A 19,517-nucleotide genomic window follows, 5' to 3' on the forward strand; every position below is an offset into this window, starting at 1 on the left:
CGTAGACTTTGCCTGCAAGGCTGTCAGTTTAAACATGAGAATGGTAAACTTAGATGAAAAATAAGTATAGATTTCTCAAGCATTTATATTACTTCTTCCCCATCCTCTCTTTCTTAATTCCTGAAATTTATATCAGGACTGTATATTTGAACCCTTTTTACTCATCCATCCATTCATCCATTCATTCATTTAGTAAGTAGTTACTGAGCACCCGACACGTGCTAGGACTCTTCTAGGCATTGGGGATACAGCAGGGAACAAAAGAAAATCCTTGACTTTATTATAGAGTTCACATTCCAAGGAGGAGAGCAGACAATAAGGAAATACACAACCTGTCAGGTGATATTAAGTGCTAAGACAAATGAAGCGGATTGAGAGGGGTAAAGAGTGGTAGGGGAAGGAGGCTGCCGTTTTAGATGTGACAAATGTGATCTGTGAGCAGAGACATGATAGGGTTTGGGAGCAAGCTGTGAGGCCACCAGGAGGAGCAGCCGATGCAGAGGGGGAAGTGAGGCCGACTGCTCCAGGCCAGGATCACTTGGTCTACTGGAGAATAGCAAGGAGGCCAGGAAGCAAGGGAGAGTGTTAAAAGACGAGATCAGAGAGAGAACAAAGGAAGGCGGTGGGTGGGGACTGCTCATATTCAGCGGAGAAGGGAAACCACTGAGGGGTCTGGGCAGAAGAATGAAGGGGCCAGACTTATGATTCAAACCAAATAGCTCCAGCTGCAATGGATGAAAAGAGTAGAAGCAGGGAGACCAATGAGGAGATTACTGGAAAAACCCAAAGCAGAGTTGATGGGCCAGGGTGCTTGAGGTAGAAGTGGATTCTCATCCTGGAACCCCTATTTCTACCTATTCCTTCTTTACCTTTTTTCTTTTTCCTCACTGTTCTTTACAGTGTATAACCTTTTTCCTGTTCTCTGCTAAATACTAATGAGAGAAAATAGGAATAAACAACAGTATAGACACGAATCATATAATTTGTAGTTACATAGTTTTGAGGCCGACCAGAGGTTTTGTTCTGGATCTGTCTGGTCACCTCTCACCTCCCTGCCACCCCTATAAAGCTTGCTGAGTATGGGGCTGGGCTCAGATTATGATAACACTGTTCCAGGCTACACATTTAGAAGGCGCTGCTGTGGATGGGAGAGAGGATCAGCAAGTCCTACGAAGGGGGACTCAGCGTCAGGGTCTTCCCTATTTCTGTTGATTAGGAAACTCAGCCATGAGCTTAGATCTAATATTGATCATGTCTAGGATGCTCTGAAAATGTTTCCTTGTAGAAATTGCTCCCATCACTGGCTATTCTACAGAGGAAAATCATGCAGGAATGGAGAACTGCAGCAAAAGCAGGAGGCACTGCCTGGATCATAGAACATCAGTGCTGGGAGTGACCTTAGAGATCGTATCAGGCTGGGACTAGAGAAACGCAGGAGTCTCAACTACCAGGCTCATCTTCATTCCATTCACTATGCTGACTTTCCAAACAACAGGCAGCCCTTGCTGGAAGAGCTATAGAGATGGCTTTCAGCATTTCTGTGTTCATCCCATCACAGAGTGACTGGTTTATTTGCCTTTCGATCCTAAACAGTAATGCATCCTTTCTTTTTGTTTTCAACCCTAGGGGTTGCCCTGCTCTCAGATGTCTATCCTGAGAAAATCTTGCCAGACCTGTTGGCTCAATATGACAGCAGCAAAGACAAGCACACACCAGAGACCAGAATGAAAGTCGGGGAAGTCCTGATGCGAATCGTCAGGGCGTTAGGTGAGTTTTCTTGTTCCATCCACCTGGAAAAGGGTGGAAGATCAGTGTCTCTGAAACCAAAGTGTGTGTACCTGGGGGCTTGTTATACTAGCGTGGTGAGGGTAGTTTGAGGGCTGGGATGAACTAGTACCCATTTAGGAATTTAGGAAATACTCAGATCCCTACTATGAGACTGAACGCAACAATGTCCTTTTTCTTAAAACTGTTCAGTCTCTGGCCAGGTGTGGTGGCTCATGCCTGTAATCCCAGCACTCTGGGAGGCCGAGGCAGGTGGATCACCTGAGGTCAGGAGTTCAAGACCAGCCTGGTCCACATGGTGAAACCCTGTCTCTACTAAAAATACAAAAAATAGCTGGGCATGATGGTGCACGCCTGTAATCCCAGCTACTCGGGAGGCTGAGGCAGAAGAATCGCTTGAAGCTGGGAGGCAGAGGTTGTGGTTGAGTCGAGATTGTGCCACTGCACTCCAGCCTGGGCAACAAAATGAGATTCCGTCTCAAAAATAACAACAACAAAAAAACTGCTTAGTCTCCTTCCCCGGGAGCTGTGTTGGGCCCTGATTTTCAATGGAGCTGGAATGAGAAGTCTCACACTTGAGCTAAAAGAAGAGGAATGTCAGCTGGGCACCGTGACTCACACCTGTAATCTCAGCACTTTGGGAGGATCGCTTTAGGCCTGGCAGGAGTTCAAGACCAGCCTGGGTAACATGGCAAAACCCTGTCTCTACCAAAAATTAGCCAAGCATGGTGGCACACACCTGTAGTCCCAGCTACTCAGGAGGCTGAGGTGGGAGGATCACCTGAGCCTGAGAAGTCGAGGCTGCAGTGAGCAATGATTGTACCGCTGCACTCCAGCCTGGGCAGCAGAGCGAGACTCAGAATAAAGAAGAGAAATGTCAAGCAGGGAAGGAAGAGTGCTGACTCTTGCTGAATGTCTGCTGTATGCCAGGTTGTCCATATATATAATCTCATCTAATTTCCCAACAAATCTTGTAAAGAGGCTGTTACTAAACCCATTTTACAGATTAAGAAACTGTAGCTCAAACATATTCAGCAATTTGTCCAAGACTCATTCAGCTGGTAAGTGATAGTGCTAAGAATTGAACCACCAACTTGAAGGAAGTTGCTCTAGGCTGTATAAGCTGAGAAGAGTAGTTAAGGGATAGGCTCTAGACTTACACTGCCTCACTTCAAATCCTGAACTGCCGCTGCTTTTTTTTTTTTTTTTTTTTTCTCTTGGTAGAGGTGGGGTATTACTGTGTTTTCAGGCTAATCTCAAACTCGTGAACTCAAGCAATCCTCCTGCCTCAGCCTCCCAAAGTGTTGGGATTACAGGCATGAGCCATGGTGCCCAGCCCTCTATTTCACCTCTATTAGAACCTTTGTATATATGCCTCTTAGCCTTTATCCTTCTACTTCAGCTTCTTGAATAGCTGGGACTAGAGGTACATGCCACTACGCCTGGCTAATTTTTGTATTTTTGTAGAGACGGGGTTTTACCATGTTGCCCAGGCTGGTCTTGAACTCCTGGCCTCAAGCAGTCTTCCCACCTTGGCTTCACAAAGTGCTGGGATTACAGGCATGAGCCGCTGCACCCAGCCAGAATTTGGTTATTAGTAACACTTAACTCATAGGGCTGTTGTAAAGATTAAATAAGGTAATTCTTACAGTGGTATTTGGCATACAATAAGGGCTCAGTAAAATTTTATTTTTGCCTATGCAAAAATGATGTAAACATTTTTTAAAGATTAAAAATGAAGGAAAACAAATACTTTTTGCTGTTTATTGAGTGCTCATATGAAGCTAGGAGGTGGGACCCTAGGGAACAAGGACAAAGAAAACAATAGTTCATTCTGAAGAGAGAGGTTAAATTAAGATGAATTTCTCCATAAGCCAGCAAGTACACTTTGGATTTTTTTGTACTGGGCTATATAACATAGAATTGAGAAAAGATTCATTTATTTAACCTGTGCTCCACAGACTTAACCATTAGCTGTCACACTGAATATCACTAGAAGCCTTAAAATAAGGCAAATCAATCATACAAGTGAGAGCCAGTGGTGTACGGTATCCATTTGAGCCAGCTAGCTGCCATATTGAATTTTGAGAATGAGGTTCCGTTTTAGGGCTGTGTTCTTGTCATGCATGGCCTATATCAGATTGTGTTATAAAGTGTAGCTGTTGGTGGTTAATATTTGGCTTAATAACAGTGCCACACTTCTTTTATTCTTTAAATTATATCAGCACTTCTCAAGTACTGCTATATTTGTCCTTGACTTTTTAGTAATTCCATTATATACTCACTAGTCTGTTATCTAAGGCAGAAAAAGAAGATACAATCTCAACTTCAGCTTGGGCAATTTGTCCGTGAGCTCTAGTAAAACTTGTAAATTTACTCTTTATCCGGTAGAGGAAGATTTTGGAGAACAAAGTGGAGGTGGGGTAGCTTTTTACCACTTGCATCAGGAGATCACACTGAATTCCTCCTTCATCAGCATGTCAAAGGATTTATAGAAATTCCATATAGCCATGTACTGTTTTTATGGACATAGCCCTTAATTTTCCCAATTTCTAGGTGACTCTTCTGGCTAAGGATGATAGAACCTAGGTCTCCAACCACTTAAATCCTTTTATCAGTGAAAGGAGAATTACTTGAGAGTGAAATTTATTTTATTTTTTTTTCTGACCAATGGATTCATGTCACAGAGAGTGAAATTTGTTTATCTATCTTTTTTTATTTTTATTTTTTGAGATGGAGTCTTAGCCGGGTGCGGTGGCTCACACCTGTAATCCCAGCACTTTGGGAGGCCAAGGCGGGCAGATCATGAGGTCAAGAGAGCGAGACCATCCTGGCCAACAGGGTGAAACCCCAACTCCACTAAAAATACAAAACTTGGCTGGGCGCGGTGGCTCATGCCTGTAATCCCAGCACTTTGGGAGGCCGAGGCAGGCAGATCATGAGGTCAGGAGATCAAGACCATCCTGGCTAACACGGTGAAACCCCGTCTCTACTAAAAATACAAAAAATTAGCCGGGCGTGGTGGCGGGCGCCTGTAGCCCCGGCTACTGGGAGGCTGAGGCAGGAGAATGGCGTGAACCCGGGAGGCGGAACTTGCAGTGAGCCGAGATCGCGCCACTGCACTCCAGCCTGGGAGACAAAGTGAGACTCCTTCTCAAAAAATAAATAAATAAATAAATAATAAATTAATAAATAAATAAATACAAAACTTAGCTGGGCATGGTGGCATGTGCCTGTAGTCCCAGCTACTCAGGAGGCTGAGGCAGGAGAATCTCTTGAACCTGGGAAGCGGAGGTTGCAGTGAGCCGAGATTTTACCACTGCAACTCCAGCCTGGCAATAGAGCCCAACTCCATCTCAAAAAAAAAAAAAAAGATGTCTGTCACCCAGACTGGAGTACAGTGGCACCATCTTGGCTCACTGCAACTCCGCCTCCTGGGTTCAACTGATTCTCCTGCCTCAGCCTCCCGAGTAACTGAGACCACAGGCCCGTACCACCATGCCCGGCTAATTTTTGTATTTTTAGTAGAGACAGGGTTTCACCATGTTGGACAGGTTGGTCTCGAACTCCTGACCTCAGGTGATCCGCCCGCCTTGGCCTCCCAAAGTTCTGGGATTACAGGCATGAGCCACCGCACCCAGCTGAGAGTGAAATTTAAAAATACTTTTTTTCTAAGAAGAAAGATGAACTTTCTATATTTGCCTTAGTTCTGAATTTGAATCTAAAACATGCCAGACAAGTACACCATTATAAGAAATCATTCTCTCACAGTAGGTGTGAAGGGTGCACCACTGGGATTATCAGAGCTGAGAAGAATATAAACCATACACAGACAACATCAACATGTATTTTCTCTGGTAGACCTCTACCTTTGGGATGATAAACACTAAAAGTACATATTTCAGAGTCCCCATTGGCCAGTCCAAATGATTTCCTGGGGTGAGAGTGGAGGTGGGGATGAAGGGCTGGATACAGTTGAGGTGAGGCCTCACTCCTCCTTACATACTCTTATAATTAGCCCAATTTCCAAAACAGCCTTCTGCCATTTCAAAGCAAATTCCACTAATTCTCAAAGTTCCCTTCTTTGTGTGGCCTACTCTTCAGAGTGTCCAATTGTAAACACAGCCTTAGCTTTAACTGCTAGTTTCTGTTTCTGTTCACATCATCAACTTGTCCCGGTACATAGATGAAGTGGTGTGCTGAAATCCTTTGAGTAGGCCGGGCGCGGTGGCTCAAGCCCGTAATCCCAGCACTTTGGGAGGCCGAGGCGGGCGGATCACGAGGTCAGGAGATCGAGACCATCCTGGCTAACACGGTGAAACCCCGTCTCTACTAAAAATACAAAAAACTAGCCGGGCGCGGTGGCGGGCGCCTGTAGTGCCAGCTACTCGGGAGGCTGAGGCAGGAGAATGGCGTAAACCCGGGAGGCGGAGCTTGCAGTGAGCTGAGATCCGGCCACTGCACTCCAGCCTGGGTGACAGAGCAAGACTCCGTCTCAAAAAAAAAAAAAAAAAAAAAATCCTTTGAGTAACATTAAAGCCCATTTTGACAACATAGCCAATATTCTTAGTTTTCTAGTGTTGTGGAAATGCTGTGAACAGCCGCTTGGTAAGTTCTAGTTCCATCAGCCTAGGCCTTGCTGTCTCCCCACCTCTACCTTTTCTCTGCAGTGGTGGGAGTTGGTGGGAGAATGCGGCCCACCCGTGGGAGCAGGGTGCAGTACACTATGTTACCTCTCTCATCATGCTAGTTCCCTAGCCACACCTACTTGTCTTCCTGCCACTAGATCATGGTGCAAAATCAGCAGGAGCTTTTTTTCTTTCCATTAAAAAAAGTTGAGGTAGTACATATATACAGTAAAGTACATAACATATATGATTTTATTTTATTTTATTTTTTGAGGCAGGGTATCGTTCTGTTGCCCAGGATGGAATGCAGTGGTGCGATCATGGCTCACTGCATCCTTGACCTGTCAGTCTGATCCACCTCCCTCAGCTTCCCGAGTAGCAAGGACCACAGGTGTGCGCCACCATACCCAGCTATTTATTAAGTTTTTTACGGAGATGGGGTCTCGCTGTGTTTCCCAGGCTGATCCCAACCTCCTGGGATCAAGTGATCCTCCCACCTCCACTTCCCAGTGTGCTGAGATTAAGGTGTAAGCCACAGCACCCAGCCTGAAGTATATGAATTTTTTTTTTTTTTCCTTGAGATGGAGTCTTGCTCTGTCGTCCAGGCTGGAGTGCAGTGGTGTGATCTTGGCTCACTGCAGCCTCCACTTCCCAAGTTCAAGGGATTCTCCAGCCTCAGCCTTCTGAGTACAGGTGCTTGCCACTGCGTCCAGCTAATTTTTGTATTTTTAGTAGAGATGGGATTTCATTGTTGGCCAGGCTGGTCGCAAGCTCCTGACCTCAGGTGATCCACCCACCTCAGCCTCCCAAAGTGCTGGGATTACAGGCGTGAGCCACTGCACCCGGCCCAGGAATATTTTTGAAGATATTCATTGCTAAAATGTCTTCCAGAGAGGCTGTGCCAGTTTATATTATCAATGTTTGTCTGTACCCTCAAAAGTACGATATAGTCTATGTATTATCATTTTAAAAAATCTTTATCAAGAAGATATATAAAGGAATGCTATCTTGTTTTTATTTCCATTTATTCAATTGATAAGGTTAAATATTTTTCCATATATTGACTAGCTAAGATTCTGTATATGTGGAGGGTATGCATGTGTGTGTGATAATTACACGTTCTAGGTTCTAGTCCGTTGTTTTTTCATTATGGTATCGATTTTGTTTTTTGACTTTTTTTTTTTTTTTTTTGAGACAGAGTCTCACTCTGTTGCCCAGGCTGGAGTGCAATGGTGCAATCTCAGCTCACTACAACCTCTGCCTGCCAGGTTCAAACAATTCTCCTGCCTCAGCGTCCTGAGTAGCTGGGACTACAGGTGTGTGCCACCATGCCCAGCTAATTTTTTTTAAATATTTTTAGTAGAGATGGGGTTTCACCATGCTGGCCAGGCTGGTCTTGAACTCCTGACCTCGTGATCCGCCCGCCTCGGCCTCCCAAAGTGCTGGGATTACAGACGTGAGCCACCGCACCCGGCCCTTATTTTTTGATTTTTAAAAATTTTATGTATTTAAATATCTTGAACCATTGACATTTATATCATAAATATTTTCTTTTAGTTTTGTTCATATTTTCTGTTTCATTTTGTTTTTGACACACAGAAGTTTTTAATTTCAATGAAGATAAATCTGTCTTTTCCCTTACGATTTTTCTCTTATATAGAGAACAGTTTTCTCAAACCAGGATTACATAAGTATGAATCTCTCTGTCTGTCTCTCTCTCTATATATATATATAGATAGATTTAAATATATAAAAATATATATATAGAGAGAGCGCAATAGAGAGACAGATATATATATATATATACACACGCGCACACACACACACACATATATATATATATTTTTTTTTTTTTATTGAGATAGGATCTTGCTATGTTGCCTAGGCTGGACTTGAACTCCTGGGTTCAAGCAGTCCTCCTGCCTTAGCCCCATGATTAGCTGGGATTATGCACATGAGCCACTGCACGTATAGTTCCAGCTACTAAGGACTCCAAGGTGGGAGGATCGCTTGAGCCCAGGAGTTTGAGGTTGTTATGAGTAACTGGAACTATAGGTGTGCGCCACCACTCCCAGCGAGGCTTTATATATTTTTATGTCTACGTTTCAATGTAGAAAATATTGTAGAAGGAGGCTGGGCAAGGTGGCTCACACCTGTAATCCCAGCACTTTGGGAGGCTGAGGCGGGCAGATCACGAGAGCAGGAGATCCAGGCCATCCTGTCTAACATGGTGAAACCCTCTCTCTGCTAGAAATACAAAAAATTACCAGGCATGGTGGCACGCGCCTGTAGTGCCAGCTACTCAGGAAGCTGACACAGGAGAATCTCTTCAATCCGGGAGGCAGAGGTTGCAGTAAGCCGAGATCGCACCCCTGCACTCCAGCCTGGGCAACAGAGTGAGACTCTGTCTCAAAAAAAAAAAAAAAAAAAGAATTGTGGAAAGATTTTGGTTCAGTCTCTTTTATTTAAGGAACAATTTAGGAGTTTTTGTACTCCTAGAAATTTAATCTTAACACGTTGTTAAATTACCGATCATTCCAAATGTTTTTCCATCTGTTTCCTCTTATGTGGTCCAATGTCAATGTTGACAATAACTTGTGGATTGTTACATGTCACTGCATTTCTTTTTTCTTTTTTTTTTTTTTTTTGAGATGGAGTCTTGCTCTGTTGCCCAGGCTGGAGTACAGTGGCGTGGTCTCAGCTCACTGCAACCTCCGCCTCCCAGGTTCAAGCAATTCTTCTGCCTCAGCCTCCTGAGTAGCTGGGATTACAGGCATGAGCCATGACACCTGGCTAATTTTTGTATTTTTAGTAGAGACAGGGTTTTGCCATGTTGGCCAAGCTGGTCTCGAACTCCTGACCTCAGGTGATCCACCCGCCTCGGCCTCCAAAAATGCTGGAATTTTAGGCGTGAGCCACTGCACCCAGCCCATTGCATTTCTTAAAACTTCTCTTAAAATATAACATATTTTCTGTTTAGTAATATGTTCCTGATATTACTATTACTGCACCCAAGATAATGAATTGGTCATTGGGATGTTTCTTGGCAAATTGAATTAAATTGAATGCATCTTTGTGGGTATTTCCTTTTGCAATTGCCTAGAGAATTAATTGATCTGCTGTAGACCACACTCCTTTCTCACATATGCCTGATTTGGAATGCCGCAGAATTCAAAATGTTTTGAGCACTGACATGACACACTCAAAGGAATGCTCACTGGAGCATTTTGGATTTTAGGATTAGGGATGTTCAACCAGTATATATTCTGCAAATACTCCGAACTCCAAAAAAATTCAAAATCTGAAAAACTCCAAAGCATTTCTGTCCCAAGTGTTTCAGATAAGAGATACTTAACGTATGTCTTCTCTTTCTTTGGCAATGTCTGGAGACACTTTTGGTTGTTAGAACTGGCTGGGGAGGGGATTATTATGGCATGTAGTAGAGGCCCAGGATACTGCCAGGCATCCTAAAATGCACAGGATGGCCACCTACAGCAAAGAAGATGTGGCTCAAAATGGCAGTAAGGCCCCTGTTGAAACACCTTGTTCTAGAGCCCATGTGGGCCATTCTGTTTCTCTCAAATGTGTTAAATCCAGGGCTGCCACATATAATTATGCAGGTTGTTCACTGCTGTTGTATAAACTCCTAGGGTCCTCATTATATGAATGGCATGCCCTGGCCCTGGAGTTGTATAATATACAACCTATGTAGTCAGCCTGCTGGCCCTAACTAAATTCTAGCCTATCTCATACCTTTTTTTTTTTGACAGAGTCTCACTTTGTCGCCCAGGCTACAGTGCAGTGACACAATCTCGGCTCACTGCAACCTCTGCCTGCTGGGTTCAAGCGATTCTCCTGCCTCAGCCTCCCGAGTAGCTGGGATTACAGGCACCTGTCACCATGACCAGCTAATTTTTATACTTTTAGTAGAGACAGGATTTCACCATGTTGGCCAGGCTGGTCTTGAACTCCTGACATCAGGTGATCTACCCACCTCAGCCTCCCAAAGTGCTGGGATTACAGGTGTGAGCCACCACGCCCGACCTTTTTTTTTTTTTTTTTTTTTTTTTTGTAGAGACAGGGTCTCACTATGTTGCCCAGGCTGGTCTCCAACTCCTGGGCTCAAGCACTTCTCCCACCTCGGCCTCCCAAAGTGTTGGGATTACAGGCATGAGCCATGGTGCCTAGCCCTCTATTTCACCTCTATTAGAACCTTTGTATATATGCCTCTTAGCCTTTATTTCCTTTCTTTTAATAGACCATAAAATGAACTAAAGTATATTTTTATTTTTATTTATTTATTTTGAGACGGAGTCTTGCTTTGTCACCCAGGCTGGAGTGCAGTGGTGTGATCTCAGCTCACTGAAAGCTCTGCCTCCCGGCTTCACGCCTTTCTCCCGCCTCAGCCTCCTGAGTAGCTGGGACCACAGGCGCCCGCCACCATGCCTGGCTAATTTTTTTTTTTTGTATTTTTAGTAGAGATGGGGTTTCACCATGTTAGTCAGGATAGTCTTGATCTCCTGACCTCGTGATCCGCCTGTCTGGTCCTCCCAAAGTGCTGGGATTACAGGCATAAGCCACCGCGCCCAGCTAAAGTATATTTTTAAATTATCCTTTGCATTTAGAGAATATTTCATGTTCCTTGCTAATATTTATTTCTCCTCCAAAGGGATCACAAGAGAAAATGAAGTTGCCTTTTTTTTTTTTTTTGATGCTGTGTTGCTCCTGCATCACTTCAGGATGCCTCAGATTTTCAGATTTGCAGGTCTTGTTATTTCTTTTTTTTATTTTTATTTTTTTTTTTTTAGAGAACAGTACCCAGCCTGGTCCCAAACTCCTGGCCTCAAATGATCCTCCTGCCTTGGCCACTCGAAGTGCTGGGATTACAGGCGTGAGCCACCGCACTGGGCTGAAGTTATGTCTTATTTGTATGTGGCTCTCATTTGAATCTCCAGCTCGGGTCAGAAATCCTTGATGGAAAAACAACTTATGTCGACCTCTGCCCACAGTAACACCCAAATACTCTCTGAATTCTAATTTAGTTTCCTGTTTTTGTCAAGTTCTAAGTCATATAAATTCCTAGGTTATTTGGTTGCTCTTTCTAATGTTCAAAATTCTTTATCTTGAAAACACTTTTTTTTTTTTTTTTCTTAATCCTGGGGATGGGACATTAATGTAGTCCAGTTCAGAAACATTAATTGAGTAGCTACTGAGTGGTTGGGTTCTCTGCCTGTAGCTGGAAACAGGAACATGAAAAAACAATGGTCTCTTCCTGCAAGGAGCTTATCATTTAGAAGGAGAGGTCAACTCATGTACAAATCGTATTGGTAAGAAGCCTGGCCCATGGAGGGAGAGGCCTGTATAGAGTATTGTGTGGCACAGAAGAAGTGGTCATGTCTGTCCCTTTTCTTCTCCAAACCCTGCAGTTGAGTGTGGCACAAGGCTACATCAGTTCCTTATCGTCATCACAGCACAGCAGGTCCGTTTTTGAAAAATAACTTTTGTAGGGCCGGGCGCGGTGGCTCATGCCTATAATCCCAGCACTTTGGGAGGCCTAGGTGGGAGGATCATGAGGTCAGGAGATCAAGACCATCCTGGCTAATGCGGTGAAACCCCGTCTCTACTAAAAATACAAAAAAAATTAGCCGGGCGTGATGGCGGGCGCCTTTAGTCCCAGCTACTTGGGAGGCTGAGGCAGGAGAATGGCATGAACCCGGGAGGCAGAGTGAGCCGAGATCGCACCACTGCACTCCAACCTGGGCGACAGAGCAAGACTCCATCTCAAAAAAAAAAAAAGAAAGAAAAATAGCTTTTAAATGATAGTTTTCAGAGATTTCTATTTCATAGCACAGGCTTAAATTCAGGTGAAAAGCGAGGTTGGAAGTGTGAATAATTGGATACCAGTCTGGGAGTTTAGCATTCACGGATTTCAGCAGCAATAAGCAACAGTCAAGCATTAGAGCTCACATATTTTTAAAGAAGGAATTTTCATCAAAACTCAGAGGATCAAATGAAATGCTCCCTGCCGAGTCTGCCTAGGCTGGCATCAGTGTAGTTCAATTCAACAAACATTTATATTAGTATAAATGGAAATACTAATATGGCCAGAATGGAAGGTTGAAATCCAGACTAAGTAACTATTTTTCCTTTCTCGTTTCTCTTTTTCTTTCTCACATCAGTTTTGTGATGGCTATAACTTATTACTGATATAATAAGGGGAAGGGAAAAGTCTATAGATTGAACTAGACTTCCTACTTATATTAGACAGTGTGGATATTTTTTTTTCCAAGATAGGATCTTGCTCTGTTGCCCAGGCTAGAGTGTAGTGGTGCCATCACTGGCTCACTAGAGTTTCCACCTCCTGGCCTCAAGCCATCATCCCACCTCACCCTCCCAAGTAGCTAGGACTGTAGGCATGCATCACCATGCCCAACTAATTTTTTTATTTTTTGTAGATATGGAGTTTTACTATGTTGCCCAGGCTGTTCTCAAACTCCTGAGCTCAAGTGATCTGCCTGTGTCAGCCTGTCAAAGTGTTGGGATCACAGGTGTGAACCACCATACCTGGCCCTGAGAAATATTTAAAAGTATGAACAAGAAAATAATCACCTATAATTTCACTTTGGAGTAATCACTCTTTGTTTACATTTTGATGTATTTTCTTCAAGCTTTTTTTTTTTCTCAGAATTGTAATTACACTGTATGTATATATACTGCTTTTTTTTTCTTGGTTAACATTATTTGTAAGTACTTTCCTATGTCATTAAATATTTCTTTGTTGTTGTTAATTTTTTTTAATAGAAATGGTGTCTCACTATGTTGCCCAGGCTGGACTCCAACACCTGGGCTCAAGTGATCCTCCTGCCTTAGCCTCCCAAAGGGTTAGGATTACAGGCGTGAACTACCATGCCTGGCCTATTTCTTGAAAATATAATATTGACTGTCTTATAATCTAATTATATAACTACCTGAATTTATTATACTTTTATTTAATTATCTCTGGGAACATATTGTTTAATTAGGTTGTTTCCAGTTTCTTACTGATTATGATAAGTGTGCTGTTGATTATTCTTACATGTAATTCCTTTTGGTGACTCTTTGGTTCTTTCTTTGGGATTGGTTTCTATAAGGGAAGTTATTAGGTCAACATACACCTCTTGATATTTAGCGCCGGCTGGGTGCAGTGACTTATGCCTGTAATCATAGCCCTTCGAGAGGCTGAGGCAGGCAGATCGCTTGAGCCCAGGAGTTCAAGACCAGCCTGGACAACATGGCGAAACTCCATCTCTACACAAAAGTACAAAAATTAGCTGGGGGCCATGGTGGCAGGCGCCTATAGTCCTAGCTACTCAGGAGGCTGAGGTGGGAAGAACACCTGAGCCCCAGAGGTCAAGGCTGAGGTGAGCCACGATTGTGCCACTGCACTCCAGCCTAGGCGACAGAGACCCTGTCTCAAAAAACAAATTTTTCAAATTTAATTTAAAAAGATATTTATTGCCAGGCGCGGTGGCTCAAGCCAGTAATCCCAGCACTTTGGGAGGTTGAGACGGATGGATCACGAGGTCAGGAAATCGAGACCATCCTGGCTAACACGGTGAAACCCCGTCTCTACTAAAAAATACGAAAAAACTAGCCTGGCGAGGTGGCCGGCGCCTGTAGTCCCAGCTACTCGGGAGGCTGAGGCAGGAGAATGGCGTAAACCCGGGAGGCGGGGCTTGCAGTGAGCTGGGATCCGGCCACTGCGCTCCAGCCTGGGCGACAGAGCGAGACTCCATCTCAAAAAAAAAAAAAAAGATATTTAATGCCAAGTTGTCCTCCAGAAATGTACAGTCTTTTCAGCAGTGAATTAAACTGCTAATATCTCATAGAAAAAAACTATTTCACAGCTTCAGACTAAATGTTTTTCGGGTTTCGTTTTGTTTTGTTTCTCTTCTGACACCTTTGGTATAGACTAAATGTTTAACCCTGACCAGCCATCTCCAAAATGTGCGGCTGTGCTCCCAGAATCAAGAAACCTGTCAGAGGAGGTGGGTGGGTGGAAGCGGGGAGAGTGAGACTGAGGGATACGTGACTCAGTGTGAACCCTTTGCTTCCCTGGAAGAGCAACTCAGAGCTGGTGGTGTCATCATGACGTACAAAGAACAGTACTTCTTAATTATTTTTAGAGGCAGAATGTAGCCTTGTAATCAGCAAGCTGAGACAAGTTCCAGTTTACTCTAGGCCAGAGACTTCTAAAAGTCAGAACAAAAATAGCCAGATTCATGTTGCTCCGTCTGAAGAGTTTGCTTTTAGGAGAGATTGGGAATTAATATTTTGAATGAAGACTGAGGGGTGAGAATTAAATCTCTGATCTCTTCTGTTGTATGCCACGGTAAGTAGAGTGACCCCCAGGAATCCTGAGGCAAAGCAGCTCCTCAGATTACTCTATATTCTAGGAAAAGGGTGAGTCCTAGACTTTATGGGGTGTTTCCGGCTGTAAAACACCCTGATTCAATGTGCTTTGTCAGCTCTTTTCCATGTCACCTGCTTGATTTTTGTGTTTTAGTTTAGCAATCACTTTACCCCTTCAGTTCATCCAAGCGATGAGTATCGGATCGCCCCAGGTCTCTAATGGTTCATGCAGCTCCAGAATGAAGCCATAATCCAATTTTAGAAAACCTATCATCTGGGCTGGGCGTAGTGACTCACGCCTGTAATCCCAGCACTTTGGGAGGCCCAGGTGGCAGATCACTTGAGGTCAGGAGTTCAAGAGCAGCCTGGCCAATATGGTGAAACCCTGTCTCTACTAGAAATACAAAAATTAGCTAGGCGTGATGGCACACACCTGTAATCCCAGCTACTCAGGAGGCTGAGACAGGAGAATTGCTTGAACCTGGGAGGCAGAGGTTGCATTGAGCCAGGATTGCGCCACTGCACTCCAGCCTGGGTATAGAGCGAGACCCCTATCATCTGTCTAGAGTGGAGAAAATTCAGCCCTAAATTCTGCTCTGACAGATACCTTCTTCCAGCCAGTTGAAGAAAACAAAGGAAAATTGAATAATTGGATTTGTCTAGCAGGCTACTGTGAGTTCCAATTGGCTTCACCTGGTAATTAAGATAAGGGAGAAAGTTTTAAACAGCTGCATATGTTATAGGCTCGCCATACCGCAATTGACATCATTTATTCAACCATTCTTCTGTGGATGGGTATTCACTTTTTTCTATTTTTTTCCCCTATGATATACAGTACTGCAATATACATTCTCATCTATGTGTGCCAATAAAAAAATATTTTTATATGTGTATATCTTGTATACATGTACATGTTAAAGTACTAGAACCTTTATTTCTTTTGGGTTGATATTCACCAAAGTGGAATTACTGTGTCATAGGTTATTTATATTTTAAATTGTTTTGTTTGTTGTTGTTGTTTTTTGGGGTTTTTGAGACAGTCTTGCTCTGTCGCCCAGGCTGACATGCAATGGTGTGATCTTGGCTCACTGCAGCCTCTGCCTCCTGGGTTCAAGCAATTCTCATGCCACAGCCTCCCGAGTAGCTGGGACTACAGGCATGTGTCACCATTCCCAGCTAACTTTTGCATGTTTAGTAGAGACAGTGTTTTACCGTGTTGCCTAGGCTGGTCTTGAACTCCTGGGCTCAAGCAATCCGCCCACCTTGGCTGAATTATAGTGCTGGAATTAATAGGCATGAGCCACTGCACCCAGCCTTTAAATTGTTTATATACTAACAGATCTTTTCCTAAAATTTTAAGTGACATGGGGCTTTTTAAGCCATCTGCTATGTCTTTTGTCAAATAAAGAAAAATATCTTTTGAATACTGTGTTTGTAGGCCGGGCGCGGTGGCTCAAGCCTGTAATCCCAGCACTTTGGGAGGCCGAGATGGGCGGATCATGAGGTCAGGAGATCGAGACCATCCTGGCTAACAAGGTGAAACCCCATCTCTACTAAAAATACAAAAAATTAGCCGGGCGTGGTGGCAGGCGCCTGTAGTCCCAGCTACTCGGGAGGCTGAGGCAGGAGAATGGCGTGAACCCGGGAGCTGGAGCTTGCAGTGAGCTGAGATCGCGCCACTGCACTCCAGCCTGGGCCACAAAGCCAGACTCGGTCTCAAAAAAAAAAAAAAAAAGAAAAGAAAACTGTGTTTGTTCAAAGTGAATGGATGAAGAAAGTCCTCCTTTTATATTATTTTGTTGTTTGTCTTGATAGCATTGTGGGGAAATAATTTGTTTTTGTGGGTTTCATTTGTATTTTCCTGGTGACTTATACTGAGCATCTCTTTTGTGAAGCAACTGTTGAGATCTTTTTGCAATTTTTAGTTGGGCTAGTTATCTTCTTATTACTGAGTTGCGAGGGTTCTTTATATGTAGTGGAACCTCTCTTGACCCCACATCTCCTTCTAACTATCAGCCTAATTATCTGGTCTCCTCCAGAGTAAAATTCTTGGAAAAACTGTCTGCCTTGCTGCCTCTACTTTCTCCCTCCCCCTTTTCTTCCCGGGTCACTCTAATGGGTCTTCCATCCCCAACATTCCTTTATCTGCCTAAATATTGACAAGCCAGTGATCGGTTATTCCTCCTCATATGACTCGACTTTCCAGTAGCACTTGATGTGTTTGACCACCCCTGCTTTTTGAAACGCCTTCTTCCCCAGGCCTTCCTGACAATTGACTTGCCTATTTCTCCTGCCACCTCAGGGCTGCTTTTCCTCAGTTTTCTTTGCTGGATCCTCCCCCACTCACAGATCTCTCAAGTTTGGAGTCCCCCAGGGCTCTGCCCTTGGTCCTCTTCTCTGTTCCATGCACATAGTGCTACTCAAGACATTAACTTTTATGAAGCCCATTTTATAAGTGTTTTTAATAGAAAGTTTGTACTTTTTTTTGTCCTAAGAAATTTTTGTTTACCTAATGTAACCATTTTCTTCCTTTTTTTTTCCTAGAATGTTATCTTAGCTTTTATGTTTCAGTCTATGACCTGTTTCAATTTTTCAATTTAATTTTTGTATTTGGTAATTGGTTAGAGTTTAAGTTCTTTTTTTTATTTTTTATTTTTTTATTTTTTTTTTGAGACAGGGTCTCATTTGTTCTGTCTCCCAGGCTAAAGTACAGTGTTACGATCACAGCTCACTGCAGCCTGAAACTCCAGGGCTCAAGTGGTCCTCCCACCCCAGTCTCCCAAGTAGCTAGGACTACAGGTGTGTGCCACCACGTACAGCTAATTTGTTTTTTGGTTGAGGGGGGACAGGATGTCACTCTGTCTTCCAGGCTAGAGTGCAATGGCATGATCACAGCTCACTGCACCTTGACCTCCTAGCCTCAGGTGATCCTCACTCCTCAATTTCCCAAGTAGCTGGCACTGCAGGTGCATGCCAACACACCTGGCTAATTTTTGTATATTTCGTGGATATGGGGTTTCACCATGTTGCCCAGCTGGTCTTGAACTCCTGGGCACAAGTGATCTGTCCACCTTGGCCTCCCAAAGTGCTAGTATTACAGGCATGAGCTACCACACCCGGCCTGTGATTCTTAATCTCAATATTTGGCTTAATAGCTCTTCTTCTGTTTAATTTTTTAATCCTCATTCTAGGACTTTACACATATATTAGATCTTTCTTTCTTGTTCTTGTTCTATAAGAACAGGCTTTGTTCAATTTTTTTTTCAGTCTTTTTCTCTCTCTTTTTCAGATTTAATAGTTTCAATTGATCTATCTTTAGGTACATGGACTCTTTCCTCTGTCATTGTTATTTCACTATTTAACTCATCCAGTAAATACTTTATTTTCAATATTGTATTTTTCATTTCTAGAATTTGTAGTTGATCCTTTTCTATTTTCTGTTTTTCTCTTGACATTTCCTATCTTTTTGTTCATTAGAAGTGTATTTTCCTTTATTTCATTAAGCATAGTTATAATAGCTGCTTTAAAATCCCTATCTGATAACTAAAGTATCTGGGTCATTTCAGTGTTGGCCTGTTGATTGTCTTTTTACTTGAGAATGGTTTATATTTTCACATAATTAGAAGTTTGGATTCTGTACTAGACATTATGAATATTACATTGCAGAAACTGTGGTTTCTGATATAATACCCTGAACAGGGTTAAATTTATTTTGTTTCTTTTTTTTTTTTTTTTTTTGTGAGATGGAGTCTTGCTCTGTCTCCCAGGCTGGAGTGCAGTGGCACGATCTTGGCTCACTGCAAGCTCTGTCTCCTGGGTTCATGCTGTTCTCCTGCCTCAGCCTCCCGAGTAGCTGGGACTATAGGCGCCTGCCACCACGCCAGGCTAATTTTTTGTATTTTTAGTAGAGATGGGGTTTCACCGTGTTGGCCAGGATGGTCTCGATCTCCTGACCTCAAGATCTGCCCACCTCAGCCTCCCAAAGTCCTGGGATTACAGGCATGAGCCACCACGCCCAGCCATAAATTTTTGTTTCAACAGAAAATTAACTTAGGCTGAAATGGCAAACTTTGTCATGCCTGTGGTGGGCAGCAGCTGAAATCTCAGTTCAGTTCTTTTAGCCTTAGCTGCATGCTGCTTTGAGTCTACTGTATGCATGGTAAATTTTAGCACATTTTTCTGAGATCCAAGAGATAAAATAGGGGACTGTATTCACCCACCTGAATCTTTATCTTATTCATGATCTTCATCCTGCTTGTTTTCTGCTTTGGAGTACATAAAATTAAAAGAGATGAAATCTTATTCTCTCTCTTTTTCTCTCTTTCTCTGTGTGTGTGTGACTCTTGGTCTGTCACTCAGGCTGGAGTGCAGCAGTGCGATCACAGCTCCATGCAGCCTCAAACTCTTGGCTCAGGTGATCCTCCCACCTCAGCCTCTTGAGTAGCCGAGATCACAGGCATGCACCACCACACCTGACTTATTAGTCTGTTCTCACGCTGCTAATAAAGACATACCAGAGACTGGGTAATTTATAAAGAAAAAGAGGTTTGATGGACTTACAGTTCCACATTGCTGGGGAGGCCTCAAAATTATGGCGGAAGGCAAGGAGAGCAAAACCACATCTTATATGGTGGCAAGTAAAGACAGAATGAGAACCAAGCAAAAGGGGTTTCCCTTTATCAGATCTCATGATACTTACTACCACAAGAACAG

General features: G+C 43.3%; 1 protein-coding gene and 1 long non-coding RNA gene across 4 annotated transcripts in view; one reads left to right on the plus strand and one right to left on the minus strand.

The window, feature by feature from the left end:
* Positions 1-19,517, plus strand: part of TANGO6 (transport and golgi organization 6 homolog) — a 260,400-nt gene that overhangs the window by 142,723 nt on the left and 98,160 nt on the right. For all 3 annotated transcript variants that reach the window (XR_007721939.1, XM_050773314.1, XM_050773315.1), the window contains exon 15: positions 1,627-1,767. Coding sequence is in view for 2 of the 3 variants with exons in the window: in XM_050773314.1 (XP_050629271.1) it covers positions 1,627-1,767 (141 nt within the window). In the remaining variant the exon portion in view is untranslated. The remainder of the gene's footprint in view (positions 1-1,626; positions 1,768-19,517) is intronic.
* Positions 1-19,517, minus strand: part of LOC126944103 (uncharacterized) — a 100,164-nt gene that overhangs the window by 3,125 nt on the left and 77,522 nt on the right. The window lies entirely within an intron of this gene.

The sequence above is a fragment of the Macaca thibetana genome, chromosome 20 (assembly GCF_024542745.1).
Source record: "Macaca thibetana thibetana isolate TM-01 chromosome 20, ASM2454274v1, whole genome shotgun sequence".
Classification (NCBI taxonomy): Eukaryota; Metazoa; Chordata; class Mammalia; order Primates; family Cercopithecidae; genus Macaca; species Macaca thibetana.